Source organism: Mustela nivalis, assembly GCF_964662115.1.
Source record: "Mustela nivalis genome assembly, chromosome: 11".
NCBI classification, from domain to species: Eukaryota; Metazoa; Chordata; class Mammalia; order Carnivora; family Mustelidae; genus Mustela; species Mustela nivalis.
Window position 1 is genome coordinate 105,405,920 of NC_139030.1, and position 26,862 is coordinate 105,432,781.

Sequence of the window (26,862 nt, forward strand, 5' to 3'; positions counted from 1 at the left end):
TCTTATCATACAACAAATTAATATAAATTTATTGGGTGGAAAATGGGGGGAAAGGACAAATAAGATGGGGTGGTTCTGTACTGATACCAGCAAGTTCATAATATGAGAAACTCAAGTCCAAAATCTTCAGCCCACATCAAAGACTTCATGTTCTGATGACGGCGGGAAAGGCCAGCCCGGGACGCTGGGTGCAGGAAATCATGGCGGTGTAGCTCTAGATGAAGCAGCGCCTCCATCAAGGACATCACTTTCTCTCAAGTTCAGAATGACACTTCTTGGGGACAAGTTTAAGATTCTGTTTATTCTCCCATCGGTGTAGAGCAGACTGGCTGGATGCGACATCGTGCCTGTTACTGTGGTCCTGTTGGAAGGAAAACAGACCTAACACTGTTCCCAACTACCTGCAGAGCTGAGGACCTGTTCTGTCTCCACGAATATAATCTACTCATCAAGGTGAGTGGTTCTAATCTAGACAGTTTGGGAGATGGGCGACTTTTTTTTTTTTAAATTTCTTTTCAGCGTAACAGTATTCATTGTTTTTGCACCCCACCCAGTGCTCCATGCAATCCGTGCCCTCTCTGATACCCACCACCTGGTTCCCCCAACCTCCCACCCCCCGCCCCTTCAAAGCCTTCAGGTTGTTTTTCAGAGTCCGTAGTCTCTCATGGTTCACCTCCCTTTCCAATTTCCCCCAACTCCCTTCTCCTCTCCATCTCCCCTTGTCCTCCATGTTATTTGTTATGTTCCACAAATGGGCAACTTTTAAGGAAGAAATTCTTTTGTTTTTCTTGCAGTTTAGAGAAACCAAGATTAGTGGGAAGAGTAGCCGTGTGAAGAGAGAAGTTCTGCGGTGAGAAATATGAGAAGGGACAAATCCAGAATTGCTGAGGACAGCCATGTCTAAGCACCCTACCTCTTCCAGCCACCTGTCTTCTCGGGGAAGCCTCTGCAACCGGTTTTTTGTCAACTCAAGTTGGAGGCCGTCAAACCTACACTTAAACCAGCGATGAGCTTCTTCCAGGTTAGCTGTTATCTGAACAGAAAAGTCTTATCAGTAAAAATCACAATGAAGAAAGCTCTAAATTTTCTGTGTATTAGTTCCAGAGACTTTTTTTTTAACCCAGACGTTAAAGGACCCAGATTCCAAGTGCAAGGTCCTTCTGCACCTCCAGACGGGAGTGACTTCTGAAGGCAGAGCTGAACGCGCGCAAGCCTGCTGCTTCCCTGCATTTATTGATACTTCCTGGATGTGAATGAAAGGAAGAGGACCCAGGAGGAAAATAGAACGAAAAGAACAAGACGGCTCTGCCGAGGAATATGGTAGTTCAAACCACAGTTTGAATTTTTGAGCTCTGTTCTCTAAGATTAAATCGTTCTCCAAAGTCCCTACACTAGATCTTTCTTTTGGGCTTTAAGAAAGTAATTGAATTAGTAAAAGAGTGGACTAGCTTAGTGTAACTTGTGTTCTTTTAATTTCCTTTATCATTAAAATATTTTATGCTTTGGCTCCTAAACACAAACTTCCAAACTACCTTTGTTAGACTTAAACAGTCCTTCTAGTAATCTGCCTTTGCAGATGATCCAAAATCAGTATTCGTTTATTTGACAGATATTTACTGAGTACCTGTATGTGCCTGGCACTTCTGTATGTATCTGAGTTACTTCAGTATTTTAAGGTAAAGCTGACAGGCTTTAAGGTTATATAAAAGTTGCTTCAAAAGAGCTCCAGAACATATCCTCTAGAATAAAAAGTAAAATGATTTTGAAGTCAGAGAGAGAGAGGTGTATTTCTCTCTTGCCCGGGAGAAGGCAAGTCCTTGAAAGCAGGGGCGTCCTTGGGCTTGGTTCATCCTGTGTCCCCTCAACTAATCCAGTGCCCACCATAGGATAGGTCCACAGTAAATGTGTGGGACTAGGTATTTGTCCCAGATTAGCCAGGTCCCTGTGTGGGTACAAAATAATGAGGTAAGAAAACAGAGCTCCCCTTGGCATTTAAGCTTTAGAAAGCAACAAAGCTCAAGTACTTTGTATATCCTCCTAATGCCAGCGATACTCTCACCGCCCCCTCAAACCCAACCCCACATTTCTCTAGCATTCTTTACCAGGGATGGAGGGAAAGATGCTAGAAATGGCCCCTACATCATGTCACATTTTGCACCGTGAATGAGAAGGGAGGTACTATTTAGTGAAACTTACTGAGTCATCTACTGCATAACAGATTAGTAAGTCTTACTATCCTGACTTTTTGAGATGTGGTAATTGATGAGTTAAAGTAAATGTCACTTCCTCAAGGGCACAGCAAGGGTCACAGCTGGCATCAAACTCATGAGTCTGTAGTCCTTTGGCTACACCACTCTGATAGTCCTACTGTCTTGTCGAATGGCTATAAAAAGGAAAATCAGGGAGGAGTCAAGATGGTGGAGAAGTAGCAGGCTGAGACTACTTCAGCTAGCCGGAGATCAGCTAGATAGCTTATCTGAAGATTGCAAACACCTGAAAATACATCGGCAGATCGAAGAGAAAAAGAACAGCAATTCTGGAAACAGAAAAACAACCACTTTCTGAAAGGTAGGACCAGCGGAAAAGTGAATCCAAAGCGACGGGAAGATAGACCCCGGGGGGAGGGGCCGGTTCCCGGCAAGCGGCGGAGAAACCGTGCACAAAATCAGGACTTTTAAAAGTCTGTTCCGCTGAGGGACATCGCTCCAGAGGCTAAACCGGGGCGAAGCCCACGCGGGGTCAGCGTGGCCTCAGGTCCCGCAGGGTCACAGAAGGATCGGGGGTGTCTGAGTGTTGCAGAGCTTGCGGGTATTGGAACGGGAAAGCCGGCTAAAGAGACAGAGCCGACAGTGAGCTCGCAGCTCGGGGTGACCTTGAACCGGCCGCAGGCTCGGTGAGCTCGAAGCGCGGCCGGAGGTCAGGCAGACGGGAATAACTGGGCGCTGTTCTCTGAGGGCGCACTGAGGAGTGGGGCCCCGGGCTCTCGGCTCCTCCGGGCCGGAGACCAGGAGGCCGCCATTTGTATTCCCGTCCTCCGGAACTCTACGGAAAGCGCTCAGGGAACAAAAGCTCCTGAAAGCAAACCCGAGCGGATTACTCACCCCGGCCCCTGCTAAGGGCGGTGCAATTCCGCCTGGGACAAAGACACTTGAGAATCACTACAACAGGCCCCTCCCCCAGAAGATCAACAAGAAATCCAGCTGAGACCAAGTTCACCTACCACGGAGTGCGGTTTCAATACCAAGGAGAGCAGCAGAATTCCAGAGGAGGAGAAAGCCAAGCACGGAACTCATGGCTTTTTCCCTGTGATTTTTTTTAGTCTTGCAGTTAATTTAATTTTTTTTTTCATTTTTTGTTTTTTTTTCTCGCCTTCGGGTAAATTTTTTTTTTTAAACTGTTACCTTTTACTTTTTTAACGATTTTTTACTAGTTTATCTAAAATATATATTTTTTCTTTTTTATATTTTTCTTAGGTGTCTTCTTTTTTTTAAATTCTTTTTTTTTTCTTTTTCTTTCTTTCTTTCCTTTTTGAACTTCTTTTTATCCCCTTTCTCCCCCCTCACGATTCTGGATCTCTTCTAATTTGGTTAAAGCATATTTTCCTGGGGTTGTTGCTACCCTTTTAGTATTTTACTTGCCCCTTCATATACTCTTATCTGGACAAAATGACAAGACGGAAAAATTCAACACAAAAAAAAGAACAAGAGGCAGTACCGAAGGCTAGGGACCTAATCAATACAGACATTGGTAATATGTCAGATCTAGAGTTCAGAATGACAATTCTCAAGGTTCTAGCCAGGCTTGAAAAAGGCATGGAAGATATGAGAGAAACCCTCTCGAGAGATATAAAAGCCCTTTCTGGAGAAATAAAAGAACTAAAATCTAACCAAGTTGAAATCAAAAAAGCTATTAATGAGGTGCAATCAAAAATGGAGGCTCTCACTGCTAGGATAAATGAGGCAGAAGAAAGAATTAGTGATATAGAAGACCAAATGACAGAGAATAAAGAAGTTGAGCAAAAGAGGGACAAACAGCTACTGGACCACGAGGGGAGAATTCGAGAGATAAGTGACACCATAAGATGAAACAACATTAGAATAATTGGGATTCCAGAAGAAGAAGAAAGAGAGAGGGGAGCAGAAGGTATACTGGAGAGAATTATTGGGGAGAATTTCCCCAATATGGCAAAGGGAACGAGCATCAAAATTCAGGAGGTTCAGAGAACGCCCCTCAAAATCAATAAGAATAGGCCCACACCCCGTCACCTAATAGTAAAATTTACAAGTCTCAGTGACAAAGAGAAAATCCTGAAAGCAGCCCGGGAAAAGAAGTCTGTAACATACAATGGTAAAAATATTAGATTGGCAGCTGACTTATCCACAGAGACCTGGCAGGCAAGGTCTCAGAGCACTAAACGAGAAAAACATGCAGCCAAGAATACTATATCCAGCTAGGCTATCATTGAAAATAGAAGGAGAGATTAAAAGCTTCCAGGACAAACAAAAACTGAAAGAATTTGCAAACACCAAACCAGCTCTACAGGAAATCTTGAAAGGGGTCCTCTAAGCAAAGAGAGAGCCTACAAGTGGTAGTTCAGAAAGGAACAGAGACCATACACAGTAACAGTCACCTTACAGGCAATACAATGGCCCTAAATTCATATCTCTCAATAGTTACCCTGAATGTTAATGGGCTAAATGCCCCTGTCAAAAGACACAGGGTATCAGAATGGATAAAAAAACAAAACCCATCTATATGTTGCCTCCAAGAAATTCATTTTAAGCCCGAAGACATCTCCAGATTTAAAGTGAGGGGGTGGAAAAGAATTTACCATGCTAATGGACATCAGAAGAAAGCAGGAGTGGCAATCCTTATATCAGATCAATTAGATTTTAAGCCAAAGACTATAATAAGAGATGAGGAAGGACACTATATCATACTCAAAGGGTCTGTCCAACAAGAAGATCTAACAATTTTAAATATCTATGCCCCCAAGGTGGGAGCAGCCAACTATATAAACCAATTAATAACAAAATCAAAGAAACACATCAACAAGAATACAATAATAGTAGAGGACTTTAACACTCCCCTCACTGAAATGGACAGATCATCCAAGCAAAAGATCAGCAAGGAAATAAAGGCCTTAAACGACACACTGGACCAGATGGACATCACAGATATATTCAGAACATTTCATCCCAAAGCAACAGAATACACATTCTTCTCTAGAGCACATGGAACATTCTCCAGAATAGATCACATCCTCGGTCCTAAATCAGGACTCAACCGGTATCAAAAGATTGGGATCATTCCCTGCATATTTTCAGACCACAATGCTCCAAAGCTAGAACTCAACCACAAAAGGAAGTTTGAAAAGAACCCAAATACATGGAGACTAAACAGCATCCTTCTAAAGAATGAATGGGTCAACCGGGAAATTAAAGAAGAATTGAAAAAAATCATGGAAACAAATGATAATGAAAATACAACGGTTCAAAATCTGTGGGACACAACAAAGGCAGTCCTGAGAGGAAAATATATAGTGATACAAGCCTTTCTCAAGAAACAAGAAAGGTCTCAGGTACACAACCTAACCCTACACCTAAAGGAGCTGGAGAAAGAACAAGAAAGAAACCCTAAGCCCAGCAGGAGAAGAGAAATCATAAAGATCAGAGCAGAAATCAATGAAATAGAAACCAAAAAAACAATAGAACAAATCAACGAAACTAGGAGCTGGTTCTTTGAAAGAATTAATAAAATTGATAAACCCCTGGCCCGACTTATCAAAAAGAAAAGAGAAAGGACCCAAATAAATAAAATCATGAATGAAAGAGGAGAGATCACAACTAACACCAAAGAAATACAAACTATTATAAGAACATACTATGAGCAACTCTACGGCAATAAATTTGACAATCTGGAAGAAATGGATGCATTCCTAGAAACATATAAACTACCACAACTGAACCTGAACAGAGCCTGAACAGACCCATAACCAGTAAGGAGATTGAAACAGTCATTAAAAATCTCCAAACAAACAAAAGCCCAGGGCCAGACGGCTTCCCGGGGGAATTCTACCAAACATTTAAAAAAGAACTAATTCCTATTCTCCTGAAAGTGTTCCAAAAAATAGAAATGGAAGGAAAACTTCCAAACTCATTTTATGAGGCCAGCATCACCTTGATCCCAAAACAAGACAAGGATCCCACCAAAAAAGAGAGCTATAGACCAATATCCTGATGAACACAGATGCGAAAATACTCAACAAAATACTAGCCAATAGGATTCAACAGTACATTAAAAAGATTATTCACCATGACCAAGTGGGATTTATTCCAGGGCTGCAAGGTTGGTTCAACATCCGCAAATCAGTCAATGTGATACAACACATCAATAAAAGAAAGAACAAGAACCATATGATACTCTCAATAGATGCTGAAAAAGCATTTGACAAAGTACAGCTTCCCTTCCTGATCAAAACTCTTCAAAGTGTAGGGATAGAGGGCACATACCTCAATATCATCAAAGCCATCTATGAAAAACCCACCGCAAATATCACTCAATGGAGAAAAACTGAAAGCTTTTCCGCTAAGGTCAGGAACACGGCAGGGATGTCCATTATCACCACTGCTATTCAACATAGTACTAGAGGTCCTAGCCTCAGCAATCAGACAACAAGAGGAAATTAAAGGAATCCAAATCGGCAAAGAAGAAGTCAAATTATCACTCTTCGCAGATGATATGATACTATATGTGGAAAACCCAAAAGACTCTACTCCAAAACTGCTAGAACTTATACAGGAATTCAGTAAAGTGTCAGGATATAAAATCAATGCACAGAAATCAGTTGCATTTCTCTACACCAACAGCAAGACAGAAGAAAGAGAAATTAAGGAGTCAATCCCATTTACAATTGTACCCAAAACCATAAGATACCTAGGAATAAACCTAACCAAAGAGGCTAAGAATCTATACTCACCGGAAACTATAAAGTACTCATGAAAGAAATTGAGGAAGACACAAAGAAATGGAAAAATGTTCCATGCTCCTGGATTGGAAGAATAAATATTGTGAAAATGTCTATGCTACCTAAAGCAATCTACATATTTAATGCAATTCCTATCAAAGTACCATCCATCTTTTTCAAAGAAATGGAACAAATAATTCTAAAATTTATATGGAACCAGAAAAGACCTCGAATAGCCAAAGGGATATTGAAAAAGAAAGCCAAAGTTGGTGGCATCACAATTCCGGACTTCAAGCTCTATTACAAAGCTGTCATCATCAAGACAGCATGGTACTGGCACAAAAACAGACACATAGATCAATGGAACAGAATAGAGAGCCCAGAAATAGACCCTCAACTCTATGGTCAACTAATCTTTGACAAAGCAGGAAAGAATGTCCAATGGAAAAAAGACAGCCTCTTCAATAAATGGTGCTGGGAAAATTGGACAGCCACATGCAGAAAAATGAAATTGGACCACTTCCTTACACCACACACAAAAATAGACTCAAAATGGATGAAGGACCTCAATGTGCGAAAGGAATCCATCAAAATCCTTGAGGAGAACACAGGCAGCAACCTCTTCGACCTCAGCCACAGCAACATCTTCCTAGGAACAACGCCAAAGGCAAGGGAAGCAAAGGCAAAAATGAACTATTGGGATTTCATCAAGATCAAAAGCTTTTGCACAGCAAAGGAAACAGTTAACAAAATCAAAAGACAACTGACAGAATGGGAGAAGATATTTGCAAACGACATATCAGATAAAGGACTAGTGTCCAGAATCTATAAAGAACTTAGCAAAGTCAACACCCAAAGAACAAATAATCCAATCAAGAAATGGGCAGAGGACATGAACAGACATTTCTGCAAAGAAGACATCCAGATGGCCAACAGACACATGAAAAAGTGCTCCATATCACTCGGCATCAGGGAAATACAAATCAAAACCACAATGAGATATCACCTCACACCAGTCAGAATGGCTAAAATCAACAAGTTAGGAAATGACAGATGCTGGCGAGGATGCAGAGAAAGGGGAACCCTCCTACACTGTTGGTGGGAATGCAAGCTGGTGCAGCCACTCTGGAAAACAGCATGGAGGTTCCTCAAAATGTTGAAAATAGAACTGCCCTATGACCCAGCAATTGCACTACTGGGTATTTACCCTAAAGATACAAACGTAGTGATCCAAAGGGGCACGTGCACCCGAATGTTTATAGCAGCAATGTCCACAATAGCTAAACTATGGAAAGAACCTAGATGTCCATCAACAGATGAATGGATCAAGAAGATGTGGTATATATACACAATGGAATACTATGCAGCCATCAAAAGAAATGAAATCTTGCCATTCGCGACAACATGGATGGAACTAGAGCGTATCATGCTTAGCGAAATAAGTCAAGCGGAGAAAGACAACTATCATATGATCTCCCTGATATGAGGAAGTGGTGATGCAACATGGGGGCTTAAGTGGGTTGGAGAAGAATCAATGAAACAAGATGGGATTGGGAGGGAGACAAACCATAAGTGACTCTTAATCTCACAAAACAAACTGAGGGTTGCTGGGGGGAGGGGGTTTGGGAGAAGGGGGTGGGATTATGGACACTGGGGAGGGTATGTGCTTTGGTGAGTGCTGTGAAGTGTGTAAACCTGGTGATTCACAGACCTGTACCCCTGGGGATAAAAATATATGTTTATAAAAAATAAAAAATTAAAAGTAAAAAAAAAAAAAAAAGGACAAATCATGACCAATGACCAACTGATGATGTCATCACTGTGATACCTCTTTTTTCTTAACTGGACATTAGGACTGGTTGTGTCACACAACGAATTCCATAGGTCCTTTCCACCTCTAAAAAATGTATGATTTTAAATACTTTCAAAAAGGTCAGTTTAAGATTAGAGAAAGCAAATTCGCAAATTCAAAGGGCCCACGAGCGGTACCTGGCTGCATCAGTCGGAAGAGCAAGCCTCTCTCAATCTCAGGGTGGTGAGTCTGAGCCCCATGTTGGGTGGAGAGATTAAATTAAAACTTAAAAAAAATAGGGCCTACTTTACATTTCTAGTTATTGGCTGAACAAAGAGCTTGCCTTTCTATCAGTGGTGTCAAGCAGTAGTTCGTTAAAATCTACCCACACGCTGGTCCTCCTGACATTTAGGGGCAGAGACTTGGACTTGGCTTAGTCAGTATTTCAGTATTCTTTTATCAGGAGGCAGAATCCCAATCTAAAAATTATTCTTCATAGTAGACATTAGGCTTAGTTATTGGTTCTTGCCTGTGACATTCCTGGAACTATGTCCGTGAAGGATGTTACCTTGACTGGGTGTGGCTTACCTGTTCTGATTCTACACTGGCTTCTTTCAGTTTATGCTCTGTTGCCTCTTTACATTTCCTTAGGTGTCTGATCGTTTCTTCCAGTTCCTGAAAATGTGATACGAAGATATTTACAAATTCCCAATATACCATATGGAACAAAAAGCTTCCATACTGTAATAAATGGGCAACCACATTATGAAAGCGTGATGGGGTTAGACTTTGTAACTTCAGGTGCTACCAACAGGTAAGACCCACGCTGTTGCGGTCAGCAGTACACCTAATGCATCTCCGATTTTGATTTTACGTATCCTCCTGAAGAGGAAGCGATTAATTATCTCCTTCCAGAACCGAAGGAATGCTTTTTCACGGCAGACAGTGTCTGCTGGAAGGCAAGAGCCTGACGGTCTCTTGGAGTCCCTACTCCGCGACAGAATGTGGCACTTCCAGAGGCTGGGTACAGCAGCAAGACCCATCACAGTAGCGGGCGATCTGAGCTTCCGGGAAGAACCAAGGGGTAGAAAGTTCCTAAAGGACTGTGAAATTCAGTTTGGATGTCTTAGGAACCAGTATTTGGCGCAGCGAGCTTCGGCTGTTAAGAATGAATCTTTTATAAACTGAAAAACTGGGAACACGTGGCACACTCAAAGCTACAGGCTTCTTCCTTTCGCAGGTTTATGTTTCTTTTATAGAATCTAGAAAACCGAGGTGCTCCGCTGCTGCTGGGCTGCTCGTCGCTGAAGGACCCCGAGGAGCCTCTCACCTGGCACCGGCTCTCCAGGTCCTGCCTTATTTTCCGCTCCGCCTCGAGGCGCAGCTCCTGCTGCTTGTTCCGCGCCGAGGTCTCGTACTGGCTCTTGGCCAACAGCTGCATCTCCTTCTGCAGGTTGGTCATTTCAGACACGAACTTCTGGATGCTCAGCGACTGGTGGGGCACAGAGAGGGAAGCAGTCGGTGAATGGGTCGGAGTCTGAGATTTTAGGCACATGGTAAAAACATGGAGTTTGTGAAAGTCTTCTACCTGTTCATAATTTTTTTTCTGATATTGATCCTTAATTAACTCCATTTGCCTCAATTCTGTTTCTATTTGCTGAAAGTAAATGTGGAAATAACATAGAGAGACGATCAGTAGAAAAACTGGCTTGTTCTTTTCGCCTATGGGGTGACAGAGAGAATCCCACATGAGACCCACAGTTCCCGGCTCCCGCGGGGCCCTCCTTCCCGTCTGGCGCACTGACCCTAAAACAGCAACGTCCTGTCACCGGGGAGGGGGCAGACGAGTTAAAGGGACTTGGCAGCTAAACAGAAACCACACACTTACACAGCAGCATCTTGCTGGAGAGAGAGCACCCCCCCCCCCAGGCGTCTGCCCACGACCCAGGTGCAGCTGTCATCCCCAGAGAACACGGGTGCTGTCGGGACTCGGGGACCGCCTTCCCCGGGCCCCACCACCTGCCTGGGTCCTCCCGGACACTAAGGAAGTGAGGGGAGAAGGAGCGCGCCTCATACAACCTTCATCCGCTCTACATTCTGAGTATTATTCGCCTTAGTCGACAAGTGGAGCTTAATTTGGGCCTTTTGATTCTTTATTTTCTCCTTGCTACTGTTCACCACCTTCTCGAGCTCCGTCAGCTTCTGCCGCAGCTCTCGGTTGGTGCGGGTTACCTCCACTGATCTGAAGTTGGCTTCATCGAGGGCCTTCTTCAGCTGTGGAACACGAAGGGAAAAGTCCATCATTTTCAAACTTCCATTTAGGAAGAGAAGCTGATGATTAGGCCCATCTTTGTGTTTAGTTCCCTTTGGGCCTTTTAAAGACGAGGGTAAGCGAGGCGATGATGATGATGTCTGCTGAGGAACGGTGGCGCAAAACTCTAAGTGGTTTTCATCTTTTTTTCCCATAATTTTTAACATTAAACACAATCTTTCCTAGAACAGATATAGACAACGTAAATACATGTTCATCATTTGCTTTTAAAGAGCAGGACTTTGGAGTCCAATCGAAGTTCACATCTCTGCTGTAGCACTTATTCGCTGCGTAATTTGGGATAGTTGACTTCCCTGACCCTCGGGGTCATCAATGGCAAAGCACACAAATGACTTATCTCTGGGGACTCTGAGTTGAACAAGATAAGGCAGAGAAAGAAGGGGAGCCTGGCATACTTGCTCAGCTTTCAGCTTTTCTCTTCCTCCTGCTTGTGACCTCATGTCTGGAGAACTGAAAATTAGAAGGTAATTTATATAAATACTTGCCCGTTACTACCACTGCATAGATTTTTATAATACTGCTTTCAGTTTTAAAGATTTTAATAAGCTTGTCTAGTGGAAAAATGGCATAGAGATTACTGTTAAAAACAAGACAATAGCCCTCAAATGGAGTCCCTTACGCTAAGCCACACGTCACCAAACCAAGACTGAGTGAGTTTTGGCTTTCCTAGAAATGAACCCTTAAATGAGTCCTTCAGGACTTGCCTGATGAGCGCTGGCTGGGTGGTCTGCCCAATCCCGGCATCCTCTAAAGCAAAGAAACTTTGCAAAAAGCAGCTTGAGTTACTGGGTAGTACAACTTGTTCCTGCTCCCTTCTGCCTAAAAAGCCTTCATTTCGTACTGTTCCTTGGAGATCTCTGCTAGAGCGGATAATGCCCAACTTGAATCAATTTTTGTTCAAATAAACTCTTAACAGATAAACTCAAGAAGATGTGGTATGTATACACAATGGAATACTATGCAGCCATCAAAAGAAATGAAATCTTGCCATTTGCGACAACATGGATGGAACTAGAGTGTATCATGCTTAGCGAAATAAGCAGAGAAAGACAACTATCATATGATCTCCCTGATATGAGGAAGTGGTGATGCAACATGGAGGCTTAAGTGGGTAGGAGAAGAATAAATGAAACAAGATGGGATTGGGAGGGAGACAAACCATAAGTGACTCTTAATCTCACAAAACAAACTGAGGGTTGCTGGGGGGAGGGGGTTTGGGAGAAGGGGGTGGGATTATGGACATTGGGGAGGGTATGTGCTTTGGTGAGTGCTGTGAAGTGTGTAAACCTGGTGATTCACAGACATGTACCCCTGGGGATAAAAATATATGTTTATAAAAAATAAAAAATTATATAAAAAAAAAAAGATAAACTAAAGCTTGGTAAATATTTAACAGATCTGGTGTCAGAAGAAAAAAAGGAAGGAGAGCAACGGGCCCCAGGAGCCAGCAGCAAGCTGCTGTAGGTACCCATGGCACCCCCTGCTTCCTGGATGCTTCTGGACATTGCACTAATCCCTCCTAGAGCCTCACCCGGCAGCTTCGGTGTTAGCAGCTGTCAGACTTTGAGCCTTTCTTTTTCCGGACTGGGTCCAGAAACTGACTAGAGTTGTACTGTTTCTGATCTAAAATCAAACTGAGTCCAGAGTTGGAGCAGGTCCAGTGTGAGGCCTCAGGTGAGTACAACTTTAAAGCTGAACAGAGAATTCTGAATTACAGTGGCTGCCAGGGAGAACTTTCAACCTAAGTAAGTTTATCCATGTGTATGTAAGGTACTCTAGAGGAGCAAGGCCAAGCACTTACAAAAGGCAGAAGGAAAATTACTATTTTTCATCCTCTGTGGTGACTAGAGGGAGACCTACTAGACATGCCCACTTGCCCAGAGCCTACAGCTAGGATCTGGAAAACTAGCAGAAGCTAGCAAAAGGTGACAATTCTCACGAAAGTTGGCTCTCTCAGATGTCCATCGATGGTGCATGGTTGAGAGAGGAAGATAAAATTCCACACCTGTCCCTATCAGATTCGGACTGATAAGGAAAAGATAGATTTAAGATAATTCTTTGAACTGTAATTGTAACAGTAGGGAGAAATCTTTGATTGTGTCTTGTGAATCTGCTTCCAGTTACTCATCGGTTGTTGATCCTTCCTCTGCTAGGGACAGCTATTGCCTTCTTGTTGATCTGGTTTTGTGTCCTGAGAACTTGACTAGGCAACCATCAAGTCAGAGGCTCTAAAAATGTGGTTGGCCAGGAACCTACTGACTGGTGCCGGCCGGGACATTTCTCTTGGTTTTCTTTGGGAGTGGTTCTGGAACTTGGGTGAGGATTATCTTTTGTGCCCTCTGAGGGGACCTCTCTTACATCCATGGGGTAGTTCAATACTACTAGGAGTATTTACTGTTTGTCCTGGCTCAAAGCTGGTGAGATATCTGAAAGGATTTAAAGGAGTTCTATTGGGGTGCCTGGGCGGCTCAGTCAGTTGGGCGTCTGCCTACGGCTCAGGTCATGATCCCAGAGTCCTAGGATCAAGCCCCACATCGGGCTCTCTGCTCAGTGGAGAGTCTGCTTCTCCCTCTCCCACTGCTTGCTGCTTTGTCTCCTCGTGTTCTCTCTGTATCTTTCTGTCAAATAAATAAATAAAATCTTAAAAAAAAAAAAAGTAGCTCTACTGTCAGAAGATGAGCAAATTCAGAGCCTGACAAACTTCACAGTTCCTTTCCTCCCTCTGACATGATGAAGGTATTTTCGGTCAATAGCAGTTCCCCTGGTCAGTGCTGATACTCTGGGTCTGAGGGAAGCTGGGGAAAAAAGTCTGCCCCTCAGCTAAAATGAAACTACATACCTAGAGAGAGAAAGAGAAACATTCTAAAGTCTCTATGGAAGGATTTACTAAAATAGTCCAAAGACACATAGCTCTCTCTAAATCCAGAACATAGGCACCTTTTAATTTCCATCTTAGTGGAAGATCTCCCTGATACAAAGAAGCAAATCAAAGATCAAGTAGTTGGCTGGGTGGGTCAGTCTGTTTAGCATTAAAGGTTGTGACCCAATCACTTGAGAAATTAAAAACTATTTGTCTTGTAAATCAAGTATCCAAGAACAGAAATTCAGCTCTAGAACAATTCACAGCCCACCTGTCTTAAACCCCTAATCCCTCTAAGGCTTGCAGATATTGTAAAAGATCTGGATTTAGGGAACAAAATCCTCCTCAGTACAACATATATTCTTTTTCTGTGACTTTTGAGATGTATGAATTCTATTTGGTGTTCTCCAGGAGTGAAGACAATTCTTAGGAGGAAAAGAAAAAAAAGGAAAGAAAGGATATTTTGAAAAGTAGAACCATGAAAAATCTTAAAAGTCTCCCCCACCAATAGGCATTAAAAGCTTTCGCCTGGGGCACCTGGGTGGCCCAGCAGGTTAAACCTCTGCCTTCGGCTCAGGTCATGATCTCAAGGTCCTGGAGTCGAGCCCCGCACTGTGCTCTCTGCTTGCAGGGAGCCTGCTTGCCTACCCCCTCTCTGCCTGCCTCTCTGCCTACTTGTGATCTTTCTCTCTGTCAAATAAATAAAATCTTAAAAAAAAAAAAAAAAAAAAAAGCTTTCGCCTGCATAGGTGATCTTAACTTTATTCCATTTGCCAAAGTCACAGTTTGGATCCAACTGTTCTTCCGTAGTGCGACGCATCATGGTACTTGTCTTAGAACCAAAGTTGTAAAATGGAGCTTGTTAGACCTGTTTGTGTCTGTATGTTTATGTCTTTGAACGCATGTTTAGAAACTCTTTTTCCTACCTTTGAAAGGTATTGCCAAAATGAATCTGTAGAGAGCTCTATTTAACTGGTTTAAAGACAAACAAGTATTTATACACATCAAGTTCACAAGGTCTAGGATAATCATCCACAAATAAAACAACAAACAAGCTACCTTTTACTTAAAATAACCATGTCTTCAGAATTATCAACACAAGTTGGAATGCTTATTTGCCGGGTTTATTAACAGTCAGATAAGCTCATCGATGTCTGCGATAGAGTTTGTCAGCAAGAAAGATCAGGGCTAGGGGCTTAATGTCTCACAAAATATTCATGAGTAATCTAAACATAATTGTTAGAGATGTAGGATAAAATTTTCCAGTTTTGGGTAAAACTACCAAATTTTTTGTTAATGAGAAACCTGGAAATTACCCTAAAATAAATTAAATGGTGGACACATTGAATATCTAGATTATTTCCAAATAAAATACCAAAACATTAATTACTAAACATAGGTTTATCCACTTTCAGCTTTCTTTTACAGAGAAACTAAAGATATTTGGGTTAATAAACATGTTTTGTGCTAAATTAGAAAGTTTACTAGGACAAAGAATATACATCTAGAAATTAAGAGATGTATTCATAAACTTGCCAGCCCACAGAATGTTAGTGTAACATACTCCACAATTGGTTATTTCTTAGTTTTCCCTAGGAATAAGGATTCTAAGGGTTAGGGATTCTAGTCAATATGTGTAATTAAAATTACTTCAAAGTGATAAGGGTGAAAGGAAACTGTATGAAAAGTGTCTGCTCCAGATGGAGAAAAAGGAGAAAACATAGAACAAAGTCTTAATGGGTAAAAGAAAGAGTTGGTCTGTGGAAAAGGAGTCTTGAGAAAGGAATGTTGTGTGTGTGAAGGGCATCTTGGTTCTTTCCACAGTTTGGCAACCGTGGCCATTGCTGCTATAAACATTGGGGTACAGATGGCCCTTCTTTTCACTACATCTGTATCTTTGGGGTAAATACCCAGGAGTGCAATGTCAGGGTCATAGGGAAGTTCTATTTTTAATTTCTTGAGGAATCTCCACACTGTTCTCCAAAGAGGCTGCACCAACTTGCATTCCCCCAACAGTGTAAGAAGGGAAATTATCAAGATTAGATGAGGTAGAAACCAGAGATACAGTAGAACGTATCAATGAAACTAGAAGCTGGTTTTTTGAAAGAATCAAAAAGATCGATAAACCATTGGCGACACTAATCCAAAAGAAAAGAGAGAAAGCTCAAATACATAAAATTATGAATGAAAAGGGAGAGATCACAACGAACACCAAGGAAGTAGAAACAATCATCAGAAGTTATTATCAACAGTTATATGCCAATAAGCTAAGCAACCTAGATGAAATGGATGCATTCCTGGAAAACTATAAACTCCCAAAATTGAATCAGGAAGAAATTGACAACCTGAATAGACCCATATCTAGTAACGAGATTGAAGCAGTGATCAACCCCCCACCCCAAAAGAAAAACAAGAGCCCAGGACCTGATAGATTCCCTGGGGAATTCTCCCAAACTTTCAAAGAAGAAATAACACCTATTCTCCTGAAGCTGTTTCAAAAAATTGAAGCAGAAGGAAAACTCCCAGACTCTTTCTACGAAGCCAGCATTACCCTACCAAAAAGGAGAATTTCAGACCAATATCACTGATGAAAATGGATGTTAAGATTCTCAACAAGATCCTAGCAAACAGGATCCAACAGCACATTAAAAAGATTATCCACATGACCAGGTGGGATTCATCCCTGGGCTACAAGGATGGCTCAACATTTATTTTTTTAACCTTTTAGGTAAACTCCCTGAAAAACAAGGATTTTACATCTTAACAAAATAACTTACTGTGGTTGACATTGTCTTTTACTAGGTTTTTAATTACTTAAAACTGAGAAGATTGGGTTTTCTTAAGAGCTAACTTTTGTTCACAACTATATAACTTTCTGTATTTGCCTTTGAAACTTCCATTGTCATTTTGTTTAAAAAATATTTCATAATAATTTGTGATCTTAGTCAAATGTTTAAATGCTTTGACAATGTCCCCAAATCAAATTCTAAATGGAGCCTTTTTGATCTCAAAGTAACCTTGAGATTTCCCAGAGAATCCCTGAAAAATCTCAAAGGATTTTTGTCTCACCATGTAAAAAAGAGACATGTTAAAACTGATTAGGTGTATTTGGTGTGCTCAGTTACAGGGAGAGCACTGCCAAGTTAGTGATGACAAACCTTGTGTTTGTACAATGTGTGTTATGAATAGGTGTTCTAGTAACTGTAGGAAATTCCTAAAAATCTGCTACGTCCTTTAATCCCAGTTATGAAATTGCTGTATATCACAGATAGAACCCAATATCCTTGTCAATTCTATTATCATTAACTCTCATCAGATCTTTAAACAGCATATTAAAGTCTTATCATTTATTGACAGCTGTTGTTCTTGGATGCTTGTGCAAAGGGAGATCCTGGGAAGGACCCTGCTATGTACTCTCCAGCACTGACATTCCCACCAAATTAGAAGATTCAGATTTCACAACTGAAGAAGACTCCATCTGATGTCTGGTCCCGTGTAATTATGTGGTGCGGAGGCCTCAAAATCAAATTAGCTAAGAAGAGAAGTAGCTGACTTTGGGGTAGACTGCTTCCACCTAAGATGTCAGATCAAGAATGTTTCTTTCCATTCTTTCTTCTCTGACCATCCTTTTCCTAATTCTTACACCATGATGGTCTTTAGGATTCATTTGCCCACATTTTGCCTTGCTCTGGCCTGCAAAAATGATGCCATTGCAAAGGGTGTAATCTAGCCGAACACCTGGTAGATTCGCCATGCCGCTGGTCATCCCGTAGTTCTGGCCGTCACACACTTCTGATTTCTGATGCTTCAGTTCCTCTGGGCCCAACTCTGCGCCCCTCTCCATTGTTTCATACTCCCTACACCCCAGGGTCAATTTCTCTGCTTCAGGTTAAAAACTCCAAGCCCAGGGAATCTTGCATCCAGGTTCTGGACAAAGAAAGTGACACAGGCAAGGGGAACTAGAAGAAAATCAGTGTGGTCCACAGACTTAGATTTTACTGATCTCCATTGCTGTCACCTTTCCACAGTTTTGAGCCACAGACTGAAAACTGGACTTAACCAGGAGGCAATCGTGATTCAAAATTAGCTTCCTGGGGCACCTGGGTGGCTCAGTGGATTAAGCCGCTGCCTTCAGCTCAGGTCATGATCTCAGGGTCCTGGGATCGAGCCCCACATCGGGCGCTCGGCTCAGTGGGGAGCCTGCTTCCCCCCGCCCCCTGCCTGCCTCTCTACCTACTTGTGATCTCTCTCTGTGTCAAATAAATAAAATCTTAAAAAAAAAAATTAGCTTCCTTTGGTAGATCCCTAGTGCCTCGGCTGCCATCAGAAACCTCTCCATAGGGGCACCTGCCTGGCTCAGTGGGTTGGGCTTCTGCTTTCGACTCAGGTCATGATCCCAGTGTCCAGGGATCAAGCCCCGCATCAGCTCTCTGCTCAGTGGGTAGCCTGCTTCCCCCTCTCTTTCTCTGCCTACTTGTGATCTCTGTCAAATAAATAAATAAAATATTTAAAAAGAAAAGAAAAGAAAAGAAACTTCTCCATAATTCTCCAGAATCTGCTAAAAGCTGCCCAACAAAACCCTTCACTCTGCCTGAACTTGTTCTGGGTAATCGGATATTCTCAGTTGTCTTTCAGCTGCGTGAGGAGGTATTTGTGCTGGGGCCAGTACCCCCCTGCGGCACTTAGACTGACACTTCTGGGGAAGCTGAGGCTCTGCTACCTGAGATCGCTGAACGAGCTAGCTGGCCGGCCGGAGAGAGTGACTCCTTCAGCAGAGTCCTTCCCTTGCTTGGCTCTGATCTGGGTCTCGGGGAACAAGGCACATTGGGAATTACCTGCTTATAACGATCACAGCAGTCTCCCCCAAGTGTGCTGTGTGCTCTTAAAACCTTGAAATGCACGTTCATCATTGCTAACCACAAAGCAAATGATCTAAGACAGTTGGGTAATCTGTCTGATAAGACCCCTGCCATCCCCCAGAGGAGAGTAACTTGTTCTAATCAACCTGCTTTTTAGCCTAATACATCTTACTCCTGCTCTTGGCTGTCTCTGAAAGCCTTTCCTCTCATGGAGCTCTGCTAGATTGGGTACTACTGTGACTGGAACTGAGTTTTGCTCAGTTAAATTCTTAAAATGTTTAATATGCCTCAGTTTATCTTTTAACGTGACTTAAATCATTTTATAGAACTCCTTTCCTCTTCCAGTGCCCTTAAAGCAGTGCCGCTGGGTTTTCCGGAAGAGGTGGCAGCAGAGAAGGGAGAAGGTGGCGCTCAGGACAGCTGGCGGTGTCTGACCCGCTAAGGTTATCTGTAGCTTTTCTTTCTCACTACCTCTTTCCTTCAGAGCCTGTCTCCGCGCCCCAGTGCCGGCTTTTTTATTTACATTCTACTATTACCTCAGTCACAACTTCGCCAAAACTGGGTAAGCCCTACCAATGATCACTTACTTCGTCCTTACTATGTCTGGGCACTGTGATAATTACATCTATTTTCCAACTTTAAAAACAAAAACAAAAACAAAACCCTGGAAAGCAGTTCATGACTGAGGAAAGAGAGACTCTGAAACTATCCGCAGTTAATTAACACCCTGTTAATAAGAGGCAGAGCCGGGACTCCTGAGTGTACACCAAGCCCGCCCCGCTGCGAACGCCCCCGACATCACTCACTCACTCTCCCCTTGTTTCCCACCAGTGCAGTCTGCAGTGGTCCCTGTTAAAAGGGTTTAAATCCTGTAAGTATCCTGACAACTATGTCTGATTAAAAGTGCCTTTAATTTCAGTGTACCTTTTTGTTCCCCTTTATAATGTTTTAAAGTTTAGTGCTTGTAATATACAAATTTTCTAAAAGATCTCTGTAAATTGCAGTTGCTAAATACACCAAATTTGGCAAAATATAAACCTGTAGACCAGCCACTCTAAGCAAGTCTTGGAGTTATTTTAATTCCTCCCTCCCTTTTGTTCATGATAGAACATTTAGTGTCTGATGATGATTCTTCTTTACTTTCTTTTTTTTAAGATTTTATTTATATATTTACTTATTTATTTATTCGTCAGAGAGAGAGAGAGCACACGCGTGCACAAGCAGGCAAAATGGCAGGCAGAGGTGGAGAGAGAAGCAGGCTCCCTGCCGAGCAAGGAGCCCGATGTGGGACCTGATCCCAGGACCCTGGGATCATGACCTGAGCCAAAGGCAGTGGCTTATCCCACGGAGCCACACAGGTGTCCCTGTTTGATGATTTTTCTATTAAAATAGAAAAATTTTTTTCTATTTTTTTTTTTTTAAGATTTCTTTAAAAAAAAAAGAAATCTTTTTTTTTTTTTTAAAGATTTTATTTTATTTATTTGACAGAGAGAAATCACAAGTAGATGGAGAGGCAGGCAGAGAGAGAGGGGGAAGCAGGCTCTCCGCTGAGCAGAGAGTCCGATGTGGGACTCGATCCCAGGACTCTGAGATCATGACCTGAGCCGAAGGCAGCGGCTTAACCCACTGAGCCACCCAGGCGCCCCTAAAATACCTTTTTGATTTAATTGTTCTCTATTTTCAACGGAACCATGTTGCTTGGCGCTAATCTTTGAAAGCCCGAAGTAACTGTTGTAGTTTTCTGGGGTCTACCTGCTTCCGGTTTCAACTCTTCATTCTTGCCTACTCTCCACTACCACCAGACTCCCCTTCCTAAAATCGTCCTTACATCATACTTGCCCATTTCTTAGAAAGCCACCGAACTCCATTTTGACCTGAAAGGTAACCTCTAACATTCTGACAGTCAAAATAAGCTAGCAGAGGGTACCATCTAAGCTACCCACGCTTTCTCAGACATTTCCCAAAGTCTTGGCTCTGATCAGGAGAAAAAAAAACCTTACTCATTTTCCCACATGTCCTATTCATTTTTGTAAATAAGCTTGGGTCACCCCCTTACACTGGGCGTCCTGGCCCTGTCAGCTCTGCCCGTCGTGTACTTGTTTCCCCTCCTCTGTCACCCAGCCCTGACTCTGAGTTCCTTCGGAGTTGTACACGGCCGCTACTTACTCAGGAAATGTCCCCTGCTGTTTGCCCTGTTTATCTCCTGTAAAGAGTGGAGATCACAATTCAGTACAGGTCACATAGCGCACGGCAGAGCATGGACCATACGTGGCTCTAAGAAAAGGTGAATGAGTGACGGTGCTAGCCAAGGAGTTGAGGGGACAGATGATTTGATGTCTGCCCAACGGCCAGCCACTTCCTTCCTCTGTCCCTCAGTTACAAAACTCTCACTGAGATACTCCTTCGCTGGGCAGAGAACCATCTATCAGAAGCCTCTTGTGTTTTGATTTATGAAGAGCACAGAGACGGCTTTATCATGGAGGGACCAGAAGGACAAGAGCAACTGCAACCCTGCTTAGAACTCCTGTAACTGGTTCTGCTCTCGGAAGGCACTCATCTAGAGCGACACTTGTCACCTGACTACATACCTCAGTCATTTCCCGTTGTGCTGCTTTCTTGGCCGCTTCTCTCTCAGTTTGAAACTGCTTTCTTAGAGCTTCTATGCGTTCAGCGTGCATTTCTGCTTCCATTTTGGATTCCTCAGTCATTCGTTCTCTGTTTTGGGGGAAAAAAAGTCACCCTGAGAAATCATCTTTAGGAGGCAAGGAAGGCCTGGAGGGGAACGTGCAACTATCCAAAAGGTGTGATTTACAAACAAGACGCAGATCAGGCACCAGGTGAACCACACTGGTTTGGAGCCCATTAAGAGCAGGGGAAGAACACGTTTTCCTATAGCATGAAAGGCCAAAGAGTCATTCAGTGTAAAGACACCCAGCTCAAAGAGTGAGACACATACTCTTGTCTTAACCAATAAACCAGCCAGCAACATTCTCTGGCTTATTTCTTGAGCCAATAACATTTCCCTAGATTCTAGAATTTGCACAGATCATAAATTAGAAAACATACTTTCTCAGCTTTAATTGATGCCTTTTGTCTATCGGTATGTTCACTACCTGAACTGCATAAAGATCTATGTGAAGACTGCACTTCCCCAGGCTGAAGATTTTCATGGAATGTCACTTCTATCCCAGCCCTATTCACCTAGGTGCACTTTACAAAAACAAAACAAAACAAAACAAAACAAATCGAGGGCCTTCCCTGAACTTGGTGGATCTGACCTAATTTCAGGCCCAAAGGAAAACAATGGTTCAGGGTTTGTCTGGGTAACCCATCCCACTCCTAGAAGGGGTTATTCCCATCCAGGCTGTTGCTATTCCTTCCCCAGATCATGCTTCGGAAGGACACATCAGCTTTTGATAGGAAAGGGTTGGCAGGAACGTGAAGTTTTGGTTCAGCCTTCACATGGCGAAGCAGCTGGACATGAGGTGAGGGAGAGCGGACAAGGGGATCCGGACAAGCGCCCCCCAGCCGGCGCCGCCTGCTCGGGCCGCCTCGTTCCCTGTCACAGCTCTGCTGGGAGCTCCAGTTCCCAGCGGAAGACGGGCGCGAACTGGTTTATGTAACTGGGCCCGACTTACTCTCCCAGAGGCTCTTCCCTAATTTCACTGTGACTATCCCGCCCTTACTTGAAGGTTTCCAGATTTTGTCGCTCAAGTTCATTGTTTTCCAATTTCTCTTGGATATGATCGAGCTTTGTTTGTAGATGATTATTTGTCTGAAGAGATTGTTCCAGGCTCAAAGCCAGTTTCCTGTTGTCTTCTCTAGCTACATCTAGAGCTTTCTGTAGAGGCTCCATCTGAAAGAGGGAAGGCTCTTTTCAATTCCACTATCACAGATGCAAGAAGTCTGTAACATTGTATATGCATTCCTTACACTTTATCATCAGGGGCCATTGACACGATAATTATGGAACCAGAACCAAAGATTCCAGCTGCCTGCAATATACACGTGAGAACTGACTGCAGACCACGCTTAGGAGACTCTCAGAAGGTGATGGGGAGAGTCTGCTTCCTGATTACCAGTGAGCTCTGAAAAATTGAGCCGACTTAATTTTTAATTTTAAACTGGTTAAATTCCCCTTTCTGATCTGTGGTGTCAGTGCCTAGAGTGAGAAGAACAAGTCCCTGTATGTCCTTCCAGAAGAAGCTTATTTATATGAAAGACCCCTTTTTAATACATGCACATATATGTAGAGATACATTCACGAGTGCATACACCTGTGAACACACACATGTAAATGTGTCTCCTTTTTCACAGCGGGATCACTTCAATGACTTCTGACTGAAGTTTCAAGTTATTCTCTGACACTTTAACTTCTGCAGTCATTTATGCATTAATAAATAAAAAGGAAACCATATAAGTAAGAGAATTAGGCATCACTGTGGTCCTGGTTTGCCCATAAATGAACCAATGAAAGGCTGCAGGCCCAATTCTCATTTGTGACCCAAACTCAGACTTGGATGAAAAAAGAAATTTCCCTGATTATTTTACTCCATTTTCCTAAAAAGAGCAGTAGCCCAATAAAACAAAACTATCACCATTATCATCTATTAAAAAAGTGGCCTTTACCTCACTGTTGTGCTGGGCGTCGACAACCAGCATCCTGGCTTGCCACTGGTCCACTTCCGCCTCCAGCTTCTGCACCCTCTGCTGATTTAGAGCCCTACGGATGGACAGCACAGGGAGAGTGACTGCAGAAGAGAACCGTCTAGGAATGGAATGTTCTAGATGCCACTGGGAGTTACTCTCTCACTGAGAGGGCACTCTTCCAAGAAGCTCAAATAGCATATATGGTAAAGTGGAGATGCTCAGGGTATCTGAGACTTGGCAGCTTCAGCTTCAAGTTAAGAAATTAAGGTCCTAGAGATGGAAAATTGGTCCCAGCTATGAGTCAATTTAACTTGATACATTAAACTGTCAATACTTATTAATGACTAACTTATGAGCTGGTAATTTTAACATATATACATACCACTAGTACTAGATATACCCCCTCTAGATAGATGGGCCTGCTGTTGACATTCTGCTTCTAAATACAACTCCTGGGACACCTGGGTGGCTCAATGGGTTAAATAAAGCCTCTGCCTTTGGCTCAGGTCATGATCCCAGGGTCCTGGGATCGAGCCCCGCATCGGGCTCCCTGCTCAGCAGGGAGTCTGCTTCCCTCTCTCTCTGCCTACTTGTGATCTCTGTCTGTCAAATACATACATACATACAACTACCTAGAATTTTATTGTGAATGGTAGGCAACTTTTACTGCCATCCTGGTAACTTTTTAAGTTCAGAGGTAACATATATTTATAGTATGTAAAAAATAAAGATAAGTACAATGGAGAATATAAAACTGGCACCTGTTCTCCCAACACTGAGGCTATATGCACAACTAATATACACATTACAATATATTTAAGAGAACTTACTAAACTCAAATCATTTGTTTATTAACATCAAGGGGAAATTTTTATGCAACTTGAAACATTCAAAGAAGGAGTTTACTTATCAAACATGACTCAAAGTAGTTCTTGGAATGATTCCTCTAAAATTATTAATCTTTAAATAGGACACCAATATAGAAGTAATTCAAACTCAACTAGGCACTTAGCTTTAATTATTTTGACTAGACAATTATTTTTTTTAATTTTTAATTTTTTATAAACATATATATTTTTATCCTCAGGGGTACAGGAGGACTACACAATTATTATTCCGTAGACCCCAGAGCAGGTTTAAATGGTATAGAAATAGAAAGGGTAAGGCAGCAATATAGCACACAAACTTCTAGAATACATACTCCTTTACACCATTACAAAATATGGGAATTTTGGAATCTTTGAAGATCATGTTTATTTCTAATTCCAGATTCTCCCTAATTTTCTAGATCTTTATTTTTTTTATAATACTGTGTTTTATTGAAAGCATGTCTACATTTCACTATTTCTGAAATGTAAAGCTAAAATAGAAGACTTTTCGAGTGTAGCACAGAAAAGGGGATGAACTGTCATCCACATTAAGTGAGTATAGAATAGGGAGAGGGAAATATGTCAAACTTTGGGTTGAAATTGGAGGAAAAACCTGTTCAGGACTGAAGGGAGGTCCTTGGTTCCAAACAAAAATCTCCTTGACTAAAGACTACAAATAATTAAGCACATCAGCTTACACAACTCCACTGGGCCGGGGAGTGGTGAGGATTCAAGGGTGTGGGCTGAGGGGCAGCCCGTGGGCCACACGCATGGCCGGGCTGGAGGCCGGGCTGGAGGCCGGGCACCCCCAGGCCTCTGTGGCTCTGGGCCAGGACTTGGGTAAGAGCAGGTTGGGAAGTCTAGAGGCAGAGGTTAGTGCGGTCACCGAAAACCTTGCTCCCCAGTCAAGTTTCTAGGATCCTCAAATGGGTTTGTTCTTGAAAGTGGCTTTGTCCCTTACTATGCCACAGCAGACAGCCACGCGCACAAGGACAGAGTCATCACCTTTCTTTCTTGAGGCCCGCGATCTCCGAGTCCCTCCGGCCCAGCTCTATCTGGACTTTTTCCAGAGCGCCCTGCATCTTGCTGTGGGAGGCCAGCACGTTCTCCAACATGATCGTGACCTTGCAGTTGTCCTCCTTAGCCTCCGCCAGTTGTCGCTGGAAGTTGCCCACCTAAAAGGAAAGGGAGCCAGAAAAAGAGGTTTGATGCTTTCGGGTTACTCAGCGGTGGCTGAGGCCCGTCACTTCTGAGCACGAGGACGGACACTAAGCGTGGCACCGTGCTAAGAGGAATGACTGCAGCCTGTTTTATCTTGTCAACGTCTGAAGTTCTTGCGAGAGCGGCGGCCCCTCCACTGCCCTGCCGCGGCGCACGGACGAGCGGGGACCCGGCGTCGGCAGCTCCCGGCCTCCGGGTGGGGTGGCCCGGGCGGTCTGCGGGGTGAGCTCACGGCGGGGCCCGAACACACGTGTGAAGGCCGCCGGAATGAGCAACATGTTAATAACACGTATGTGGACAGGTCATTGCTACCAAGGTCAGCTGTGTGTCAACAGAGAATGAGGACTTTTTAAGACTGGAATCAAAAAGACACTGGGAGTTAAAGGATATGTTTTTAAGGCAAACACTTAACAGCTCTTCTAAAACTGTCTTTAGAAAACACAATCCTCCTCTGATCAATCCTCATTCTTGCTCAAGGTAACAAGAAACGAAGGAACAGGACTCGTGGCAGATTTCTCACGCGCCTCGCGTCCGCAACAAGCGCTCACAGAGGGCGGGCGCCTTGCCTTCTTGCTCTCTCTGTCCTCCAGGGCCTCGAGGTCCCCTTTCAACCTCTGGCTCTCCTTCAGGGCTGCGTCCCGGCTCCTCATGGCTTGTGAGAGCTCCTCCTCGTTCTTTTCGAGAATGGATTTCACCTTAGGAGAGGACAAGGAAGGACAAATAACTTTTCCAAAGCACTGTAAGTCAGCAATTAGAGTAAGACCAGCAATTTGGAAACCAAGCTCAAAATGTTGAATTAACTATACTTAACCACTATAATAAAAACCAGCTTTATGAGCTATTCTTTCCTTTAACGAAAACTACAAAACAATAGCAAAAAATCTGTGTGAATAAACATGAGCAAACCTAACAGATGTCAATCATCAGAAAAGCACAGGCTAAGTGATGAGGGAGACAAGATTATGAAGGTCAGAGGCAAAGTGGGGAAGAAATGGAGTATCATGGAACTGGAAAATAGAACAAATGCAAATCTAATGAAAGCAAAGACAAATAAATACTAAGCAGGTCAAAAAAATAGTGCTATAGAAGAAGGCATCTAAATTGGAAGTATTAGTATTTTATATCGCTGAAATACTTTGAGTATATCTACACAATCATTTCAAGTGATCAAATATTTTAAATATTACTTTTTAAAAGTGTATTGAAATAACAACATCCATAGGATGCTGTAAAAGTAGTACAAAGAGTCCCGTGCAGTCTTCACCCTGCTTCTAATGGTGCCGCCTTACACTACAGTAGTTCATCAAAACTG

The 26,862-nt window shown here is 42.8% G+C and overlaps 1 protein-coding gene across 15 annotated transcripts in view; it reads right to left on the reverse strand.

Annotated features, from left to right (window-relative positions):
- CCDC150 (coiled-coil domain containing 150) overlaps positions 1-26,862 on the reverse strand; it is an 85,282-nt gene continuing 58,420 nt past the window's right edge. For 6 of the 15 annotated variants that reach the window (XM_082689025.1, XM_082689026.1, XM_082689017.1 and 3 more), the window contains 11 exons: positions 26,117-26,245; positions 25,335-25,504; positions 23,440-23,533; positions 22,497-22,666; positions 21,399-21,525; positions 10,839-11,033; positions 10,348-10,416; positions 10,090-10,251; positions 9,348-9,434; positions 914-1,033; positions 1-361 (listed from right to left, as the gene is read on the reverse strand). In XM_082689025.1, coding sequence (XP_082545151.1) covers positions 245-361; positions 914-1,033; positions 9,348-9,434; positions 10,090-10,251; positions 10,348-10,416; positions 10,839-11,033; positions 21,399-21,525; positions 22,497-22,666; positions 23,440-23,533; positions 25,335-25,504; positions 26,117-26,245 — 1,440 coding nt within the window. In that variant the 3' untranslated portion in view covers positions 1-244. Of the gene's footprint in view, positions 382-913; positions 1,034-9,347; positions 9,435-10,089; positions 10,252-10,347; positions 10,482-10,838; positions 11,034-21,398; positions 21,526-22,496; positions 22,667-23,439; positions 23,534-25,334; positions 25,505-26,116; positions 26,246-26,862 lie in introns of all 15 variants that reach the window. The other 9 variants (XM_082689027.1, XM_082689028.1, XM_082689023.1 and 6 more) reach the window with 4 other exon arrangements.